The 9373-nt window shown below is 66.8% G+C and overlaps 2 protein-coding genes across 2 annotated transcripts; one reads left to right on the forward strand and one right to left on the reverse strand.

The window, feature by feature from the left end:
* Positions 1–410: 410 nt before the first annotated feature.
* Cd99 (CD99 molecule (Xg blood group)) lies at positions 411–2554 on the reverse strand. The gene is made up of 4 exons (XM_036176669.1): positions 2321–2554; positions 2090–2146; positions 1717–1830; positions 411–1494 (listed from the first exon to the last, which is right to left on the reverse strand). The coding sequence occupies exons 1-4, from the start codon at positions 2529–2531 to the stop codon at positions 1478–1480; spliced, it is 399 nt and encodes a 132-aa protein (XP_036032562.1). The 5' UTR covers positions 2532–2554; the 3' UTR covers positions 411–1477.
* A 1289-nt stretch (positions 2555–3843) lies between these two features.
* On the forward strand, positions 3844–9311 carry LOC118576406 (extensin-2-like). The gene is made up of 4 exons (XM_036176670.1): positions 3844–5539; positions 7219–7257; positions 8529–8573; positions 8680–9311. The coding sequence occupies exons 1-4, from the start codon at positions 3844–3846 to the stop codon at positions 8886–8888; spliced, it is 1989 nt and encodes a 662-aa protein (XP_036032563.1). The 3' UTR covers positions 8889–9311.
* The last annotated feature ends 62 nt before the right edge of the window (positions 9312–9373 follow it).

Raw genomic sequence — 9373 nt, forward strand, 5'->3', positions numbered from 1 at the left:
GTCAGAAGCGGTCGAGAGTCCAGCACTGTTTTATTGCGTTTCTCGGGACCGGAAGTCCCGCCCCCGGGGATGATTGACAGTCAGAAGCGGTCGAGAGTCCAACACTGTTTTATTACGTTTTCCGGGACCGGAAGTCCCGCCCCCCGCGCCGTGATTGACAGTCAGAAGCGGCCGAGAGTCCATCACTGTTATTGCGTTTTCCGGGACCGGAAGTCCCGCCCCCAGAGATGATTGACAGACAGACGCGGCCGAGAGTCCAATACTGTGTTATTGCGTTTTCCGGGAACGGAAGTCCCGCCCCCAGAGATGATTGACAGACAGACGCGGCCGAGAGTCCAATACTGTGTTATTGCGTTTCTCGGGACCGGAAGTCCCGCCCCCCGCGCTGAGAGTGACAGTCAGAAGCGGTCGAGAGTCCAACACTGTTTTATTACGTTTCCTGTCACCGGAAGTCCCGCCCCCGAGGCGTGATTGGCATTCGCGGACACGAGCGGGCTCCAGGCAGCCGGAAACGGGGCGGGGCCGGGACTCCCGGACCGGAAGTGGCATGGCTGCGATGGAAGCTCCGCCCCCGAGGGGTTGATTGACACCCGGGACGCAGTCTCCACGGCACAGGCGACCGGAAGTGGCGTTATGGGACCGGAAGTTCCCCCCTGGGGGCCTGAAGCGACACTCGGGAGCCGGAAACGGGGCGGGGCCGGAACCCCCGGACCGGAAGTGGCATTGCGGGGAGGGAAGCCCCACCCCCGAGGCGGTGATTGACCCCTTGGGCTGTAGTATGTTCAGCAGAGGGGACCGGAAGTGGCACCGTGTGGGCGGAAGTCCCGCCCCCGAGGGGATGATTGACAGCTACTGTCTTATGGCCCCAGACGGGGGACCGGAAGTGGCGCTCTGTTGGCGGAAGTCCCGCCCCAAAGCGGTGATTGACACTTGGGGCGAGTTAAGGGGACTCCGGGACCGGAAGTGGCATGCGTGGAGGGAAGCACCGCCCCCGAGGGGATGATTGACCCTGGGGCGAAATCTACACCACTCAGGGGACCGGAAGTTCCGCCCCCGAGGGGATGATTGACAGCTACTGTGTTATGGCCCCAGACCTGGGACCGGAAGTGGCGTTATGGGGCTGTAACTTCCGCCCCCGAGGCCGTGATTGACACTTGGGGCGCAATAAGGATTGCAAGCGGGGCGGGGCCTGGACTCCGGGACCGGAAGTGGCATTGCGGGGGCGGAAGCCCCTCCCCCGAAGCCGTGACTGACGCCTGGGGCTTACAGCGAGGGGGCGGGGCCCAGTCGCCACACCCCGCAGACCGGAAGTGGGGCCGAGGGCAGAGGGCGGGGCCGGGGATGGGGCGGGGCCGACTCCGACGTCACCCCGGCGGGTGGGCGTGGCCGAGGCGGGGCCGGGGGATGTCCGCGGTGACCCCAGGGTCGGTGGTGGAGTTCCTCTGACGTCACGGGCGCGGGCGGTCAGGAGGCGTCCCTACACGGGGGCGGGGCCTGGGACCGGAAGTGGGGGTGAGGGACCGGAAGTGCCGTCGATTCACCGGAAAAGCCCGCCCCAGAGACCGGAAGTCCCGTCCGTGCCACCGGAAGTGCCCTCCCAGAGACCGGAAGTGCGCCCGGAATCCCACCCAGACACTGAAAGTCCACACCATTGCCCCCCCACAAACCCACCCGGAAGTTCCCCCACCCCATCCCAACCACCCCGGGGGCGCTCACCCGCCTCCCGGAAGCAGAACTTCTTCTTCTGGTAGGCCACGAAGCTGGACACGGCGCCGGCCAGGGCGGCCACGGCGGCGGCCACGAGGCCCGGGACGAGGCCCTGCGGGGAGCCTGGGGGCGGGGCGGGGGGGGGGGGGGAGGTGCCGGCGCTCAGTGCTGGGGGAGCCGGGCGTCAGGGGTCAGTGCAGGGTGCGGGGGGCTCAGCGGGTAGCGCCGGGGTGGGGGGGGTGGAGCTCGGTGGTTAGCGCTCGGCGGTCAGTGCTCAGCGCCGGGGGTGGGGGGGGGGGGTGGGGGGGGTGTGCTCGGTGGTTAGCGCCGGGGCGGGCGGTGAAGCTCGGTGGTTAGCGCTCGGCCCGGTGGCGCTCGGTACCTTCCGGCTGCGGCTCCTCGTCGCCGCTGCCGCCGCCGCGGGGTCCGTCGCCTCGGCCTGGGGTGGGGGGTGGGGGGGGGGGGGGGAGAGGGTCGGTCAGCGCGCTGGGCCCGGGGCGGTGACGTCGGGGGCGGGGCCTGCGCGGTGACGTCAGGGGCGGGGCCTGGGCGGGGCTTGTGCGGTGACGTCGGGGGCGGGACCCGCGCGGTGACGTCAGGGGGCGGGGCTCACCTCGGCCCGGGGTCCTGTCCTGCAGGTCGGTGTCCGAGAAGTCGCCTGTAGGGGGGGCGGGCGTATGCAAATGAGCCGGGCCTGTTCGCAGGGCCCGGAAACCGCGGGTGGGGGCCTCATTTGCATGGCCCCGCCCCCAGTCAGGGCCCAGACCCGCCATAGAGGCCTCATTTGCATGGCCACGCCCCCAGTCAGGCCCCAGACCCGCCATAGAGGCCTCATTTGCATGGCCACGCCCCCCGTCAGGGCCCAGAGTCCTCCGTAGAGGCCTCATGGCCCACGCCCCCAGTCGCCCCATGACCCGCCATAGAGGCCTCATTTGCATGGCCCCGCCCCCAGTCAGGGCCCAGACCTCCATAGAGGCCTCATTTGCATGGCCACGCCCCCAGTCAGCCCTTTGTGTAGAGAGAAATGGGCCGGGAGGGGCGGGGCCAGGCCCCCGGAGCGCGGACGGCGCGTCAATCACGGCCGCGCTGGGCTGTAATTATTAATGGCGGGCGTGGGCGGGGCCCCGGAGCGCGGACGGCGCGTCAATCACGGCCGCGCTCTGTTGTAATTGGTAATGGCGGGCGTGGGCGTGGCCCCGGAGCGCGGACGGCGCGTCAATCAGGGCCGCGCTGTGCTGTTATTGTTAATGGCGGGCGTGGGCGTGGCCCCGGAGCGCGGACGGCGCGTCAATCATGGCCGCGCTGGGCTGTAGTTGTTAATGGCGGGCGTGGGCGTGGCCTGGGCCTGTGGGCGTTGTCCCGGAGCGCGGACGCCGCGTCAATCATGTCGGCGCTGTCTCCTAACTGTTCCTGGCGGGCGTGGGCGGGGCCTGGAGGGGGCGGAGACCCGGGGCGGGGCTCCGAGGGGGCGTGGCCGCTCCCCGGAGCGCCAGCTGCCCGTCAATCACGCCCCGCTCTCTCATACCCTCTCCTAATCCTTAATGGCGGCTGTGGGCGGTGCCCGGGGGTGAGGGGCGGGGCCTGGGGGCCGGGGGCGGGGCCTGGAGCGGGAGCAGCGCGTCAATCACTTCCCAGGCGTCTCCTAATGGTCCATGGCGGCCGTGGGCGGGGCCTGGGGCTGTGGGCGGGGCCTAGGGGCCGTGGGCGGGGCCTGGAGCCGTGGGCGGGGCCTAGGGGCCGTGGGCGGGGCCTGGGGCGGGGGCAGCGCGTCCATCACTTCCCGGCCGTCTCCTAATGGTCCATGGCGGCCGTGGGCGGGGGCTGGGGGCCGTGGGCGGGGCCTGGAGCGGGAGCAGCGCGTCAATCACTTCCCAGCCGTCTCCTAATGGTCAATTGGGGCCGTGGGCGGGGCCGTGGGCGGGGCCTGGGGCTGTGGGCGGGGCCTGGGGCTGTGGGCGGGGCCTGGGGCCGTGGGCGGGGCCCCGGGGCGGGAACACCGCGTCAATCACTTCCTGGCCGTCTCCTAATGGTCAATTGAGGCTGTAGGCGGGGCCTGGGGCCGTGGGCGGGGCCTAGGGGCCGTGGGCGGGGCCTGGGGCGGGGGCAGCGCGTCCATCACTTCCCGGCCGTCTCCTAATGGTCCATGGCGGCCGTGGGCGGGGCCTGGGGCCCTGGGCGGGGCCTGGAGCGGGAGCAGCGCGTCAATCAGTTCCCAGCCGTCTCCTAATGGTCAATTGGGGCCGTGGGCGGCGCCTGGGGCTGTGGGCAGGGGCCTGGGGCGGGGTCTGGGGCTGTGGGCGGGGCCTGGGGCTGTGGGCGGGGCTTCTCGACTCTCAGTCCTCCCCCGGGTACCGTGTGCTCAGTCCTCCCCCGGGTACTGTGTGCTCAGTCCTCCCCCGGGTACTGTGTGCTCAGTCCTCCCCCGGGTACTGTGTGCTCAGTCCTCCCCCGGGTACTGTGTGCTCAGTCCTCCCCCGTGTGCTCAGTCCTCCCCCGTGTGCTCAGTCCTCCCCCGGGTACCGTGTGCTCAGTCCTCCCCCGTGTGCTCAGTCCTCCCCCGGGTACTGTGTGCTCAGTCCTCCCCCGTGTGCTCAGTCCTCCCCCGGGTACCGTGTGCTCAGTCCTCCCCCGGGTACCGTGTGCTCAGTCCTCCCCCGTGTGCTCAGTCCTCCCCCGTGTGCTCAGTCCTCCCCCGTGTGCTCAGTCCTCCCCCGGGTACTGTGTGCTCAGTCCTCCCCCGTGTGCTCAGTCCTCCCCCGGGTACTGTGTGCTCAGTCCTCCCCCGGGTACTGTGTGCTCAGTCCTCCCCCGTGTGCTCAGTCCTCCCCCGTGTGCTGTGTGCTCAGTCCTCCCCCGGGTACTGTGTGCTCAGTCCTCCCCCGTGTACTCAGTCCTCCCCCGGGTACTGTGTGCTCAGTCCTCCCCCGGGTACCGTGTGCTCAGTCCTCCCCCGGGTACTGTGTGCTCAGTCCTCCCCGGGTACTGTGTGCCTCAGTCCTCCCCCGGGTACTGTGTGCTCAGTCCTCCCCCGTGTGCTCAGTCCTCCCCCGGGTACTGTGTGCTCAGTCCTCCCCCGTGTGCTCAGTCCTCCCCCGTGTGCTCAGTCCTCCCCCGGGTACTGTGTGCTCAGTCCCCCCCCGGGTACTGTGTGCTCAGTCCTCCCCCGTGTGCTCAGTCCTCCCCCGTGTGCTCAGTCCTCCCCCGTGTGCTCAGTCCTCCCCCGGGTACTGTGTGCTCAGTCCTCCCCCGGGTACTGTGTGCTCAGTCCTCCCCCGGGTACTGTGTGCTCAGTCCTCCCCGGGTACTGTGTGCTCAGTCCTCCCCGTGTGCTCAGTCCTCCCCCGGGTACTGTGTGCTCAGTCCTCCCCCGGGTACTGTGTGCTCAGTCCTCCCCCGGGTACTGTGTGCTCAGTCCCCCCCCCGGGTACTGTGTGCTCAGTCCTCCCCCGGGTACTGTGTGCTCAGTCCTCCCCCGGGTACTGGCGCTCAGTCCTCCCCCGGGTACTGTGTGCTCAGTCCTCCCCCGTGTGCTCAGTCCTCCCCCGTGTGCTCAGTCCTCCCCCGGGTACTGTGTGCTCAGTCCTCCCCCGTGTGCTCAGTCCTCCCCCGGGTACTGTGTGCTCAGTCCTCCCCCGGGTACTGTGTGCTCAGTCCTCCCCCGGGTACTGTGTGCTCAGTCCTCCCCCGGGTACCGTGTGCTCAGTCCCCCCCCGGGTACCGTGTGCTCAGTCCCCCCCCGGGTACTGTGTGCTCAGTCCTCCCCCGGGTACTGGCGCTCAGTCCTCGCACCCGCTTCTCGTTGCAGATTTCGACCTGGCGGACGCGCTGGACGGTGAGTGGGGGCGGGGCCTCCCGGGTGGGCGGGGCGTCCCGGGTGGGCGGGGCGTCCCGGGTGGGCGGGGCCGGGCCCTTCCCTTGTGATGCATAGGAAGGGGGTTATGCAAATGAGCGCCCCGGCCCCGCCCACTCATCTACATGTCCGTGTGCGGCCTGGCTGGCCGCGTATGCAAATGAGCCCCGGGGCCCCGCCCCTCCGCCATAACAAACATGGAGGGAGTATGCAAATGAGTCACATTGGCCCCGCCCCTCAGCTATGATGAAAATGGAGGGAGTATGCAAATGAGCCCCTGGGCCCCGCCCACTCATCTACATGCGCGCATTGGGCCTGACTAGGTATCTATGCAAATGAGCCTCAGAGGCCCCGCCCCTCTGCCATAACGCCCATGGAGGGAGTATGCAAATGAGCCGAGCCCGCCGACCAATCCCTGAGCGCCCGGCTGCAGCTATGCAAATGAGCCGAGCCCGCCGCCCAATCCCTGAGTCCGGGCCGCGGATATGCAAATGAGCCGAGCCCGCCGCCCAATCCCCGAGCGCCCGGGCCGCGGCTATGCAAATGAGCCGAGCCCGCCGCCCAATCCCTGAGCCCGGGCCGCGGCTATGCAAATGAGCCGAGCCCGCCGCCCAATCCCCGAGCGCCCAGGCCGCGGCTATGCAAATGAGCCGAGCCCGCCGCCCAATCCCTGAGCCCGGGCCGCGGCTATGCAAATGAGCCGAGCCCGCCGCCCAATCCCCAACGCCCAGGCCGCGGCTATGCAAATGAGCCGAGCCCGCCGCCCAATCCCCGAGCGCCCGGCCGCGGCTATGCAAATGAGCCGAGCCCGCCGCCCAATCCCTGAGCCCGGGCCGCGGCTATGCAAATGAGCCGAGCCCGCCGCCCAATCCCTGAGCCCAGGCCGCGGCTATGCAAATGAGCCGAGCCCGCCGCCCAATCCCCGAGCGCCCAGGCCGCGGCTATGCAAATGGCCGCCCTGGCCCCGCCCACGGAGGAAAATGGCCGCCGAGGCTGAAAAATCAGAAAATTTAAATTCCCGGAAAACCTAAATCCCGGGAACGGCTTCTCCCGGGAAACGAAATTTAAAATCCTGGGAAAATCCAGAACTAGATTCTCCAGAGAAACGAAATTTAAAATTCTGGGAAAATCCGAAACTAGATTCTCCAGAGAAACGAAATTTAAAATTCTGGAAAACCCAAAGACCCGAAACTAGATTCTCCAGAGAAATGAAAATTTAAAATTCTGGAAAAATCAAAAATTAAATTCTCCAGAGAAACGAAAATTTAAAATTCTGGAAAAATCAAAAATTAAATTCTCCAGGGAAACGAAAATTTAAAATTCTGGAAAAATCAAAAATTAAATTCTCCAGGGAAACGAAAATTTAAAATTCTGGAAAAATCAAAAATTAAATTCTCCAGAGAAATGAAAATTTAAAATTCTGGAAAAATCAAAAATTAGATTCTCCAGAGAAATGAAAATTTAAAATTCTGGAAAAAATCTAAAAGTCGGAAACAAATTCTCCAGAGAAGTGAAAATTTAAATTTATAGAAAAACCCAAAACTCCGAAACTAGATTCTCCAGAGAAACGAAATTTTAAATTTAAACTGAAGCCAAATTTCCCCAGGAAACATTTTAAACCCGCGAAACTCAATTCCGTCTTTTTCCTCGTTTCTCCTCAGACCCCAAGAAGCCGACGCCGACGCCCAGGAAGCCCCCGGGTGAGGCGGGCGGGGAGGGGCGGGGCCGGGCCTGGGAGGGCGGGGCCTGGCAGGGCTCCCCTGTCACTTCCGGTCCTCACATTGGCAAGAGTCCAACTCCCTTGCCCACTTCCGGTCCCCAGACTGACACTATTCCAACCGCACTGCCCACTTCCGGTCCCCAGACTGACACTATTCCAACTCCCCTGCCCACTTCCGGTCCCCAGACTGACACTATTTCACCCCCCAGCCCACTTCCGGTCCCCAGACTGACACTATTCCAACTCCCCTACCCACTTCCGGTCCCCAGACTGACACTATTCCAACTCCCCTACCCACTTCCGGTCCCCAGACTGACACTATTCCAACTCCCCTACCCACTTTCGGTCCCCAGAGAAGCAATAGCCCGACTGCACCGTCACTTCCGGTCCCCAGACTGGCAAGAGTCCAACTCCCCAGCCCACTTCCGGTCCCCAGACCCGCCCTAGCCCGACTCCCCTGTCACTTCCGGTCCCCAGACCCGCCCTAGCCCGACTCCCCTGTCACTTCCGGTCCCCAGACCCGCCCTAGCCCGACACCCCTGTCACTTCCGGCTCCCTGACGGCGACTTCCGGTCCCCAGACCCGCCCTAGCCCGACTCCCCTGTCACTTCCGGTCCCCAGACCCGCCCTAGCCCGACTCCCCTGTCACTTCCGGCACCCTGACGGCGACTTCCGGTCCCCAGACCCGCCCTAGCCCGACTCCCCTGTCACTACCGGCTCCCCGACGGCGACTTCCGGTCCCCAGACCCGCCCTAGCCCGACTCCCCTGTCACTTCCGGTCCCCAGACCCGCCCTAGCCCTTCACCCCTGTCACTTCCGGCTCCCCGACGGCGACTTCCGGTCCCCAGACCCGCCCTAGCCCTTCACCCCTGTCACTTCCGGCTCCCTGACGGCGACTTCCGGTCCCCAGACCCGCCCTAGCCCGACTCCCCTGTCACTTCCGGCCCCCTGACGGCGACTTCCGGTCCCCAGACCCGCCCTAGCCCGACTCCCCTGTCACTTCCGGTCCCCAGACCCGCCCTAGCCCGACTGCCCGGCCACTTCCGGCCCCCTGACGGCGAATTCCGGTCCCCAGACCCGCCCTAGCCCGACTCCCCTGTCACTTCCGGCCCCCCTGACGGCGACTTCCGGTCCCCAGACCCGCCCTAGCCCGACTCCCCTGTCACTTCCGGTCCCCAGACCCGCCCTAGCCCGACTCCCCTGTCACTTCCGGTCCCCGACCGCCATCACTCCAACCCCCCATTTCCGCAGGAGGCGGCGGCGACCTGGACCTGAGCGACGCCCTGGGCGGACTGGGTGAGGCCGGCCGGAACCGGAAGTGATGCGGCGGGGTGGGGGGGGGGGCGGGACTCCCAGGGCCTGACCGGAAACGCCCCTCCGTCCCTCCCCCTCCTCCCCGCAGATCCGCCGCCGCCGCCGCCGCCGCGACCCCGTGACCCCCAGAAGCCGGACGCCAGGCCCGCGGGAGGTCAGGAGGCGGGGCGCGCCGAGGAGGGGCGGGGCCGGGCCGGCGAGGGGCGTGGCCATGCAAATGAGGCCTCTATGGAGGTCTGGGCCCTGACTGGGGGCGTGGCCATGCAAATGAGGCCTCTATGGAGGTCTGGGCCCTGACTGGGGGCGTGGCCATGCAAATGAGGCCTCTATGGAGGTCTGGGCCCTGACTGGGGGCGGGGCCATGCAAATGAGGCCTCTATGGCAGGTCTGGGGGCGTGGCCATGCAAATGAGGCCTCTATGGAGGGTCTGGGGCCTGACTGGGGGCGTGGCCATGCAAATGAGGCCTCTATGGCGGGTCTGGGCCCTGACTGGGGGCGTGGCCATGCAAATGAGGCCTCTATGGCGGGTCTGGGCCTGACTGGGGGCGGGGCCATGCAAATGAGGCCTCTATGGAGGTCTGGGCCCTGACTGGGGGCGTGGCCATGCAAATGAGGCCTCTATGGAGGTCTGGGCCCTGACTGGGGGCGTGGCCACGCAAATGAGGCCTCTATGGCGGGTCTGGGGCCCTGACTGGGGGCGTGGCCATGCAAATGAGGCCTCTATGGAGGTCTGGGCGGTTACTGGGGGCGTGGCCATGCAAATGAGGCCTCTATGGCGGTGG

The sequence above is a fragment of the Onychomys torridus genome, unplaced genomic scaffold (genome assembly GCF_903995425.1).
Source record: "Onychomys torridus unplaced genomic scaffold, mOncTor1.1, whole genome shotgun sequence".
Classification (NCBI taxonomy): Eukaryota; Metazoa; Chordata; class Mammalia; order Rodentia; family Cricetidae; genus Onychomys; species Onychomys torridus.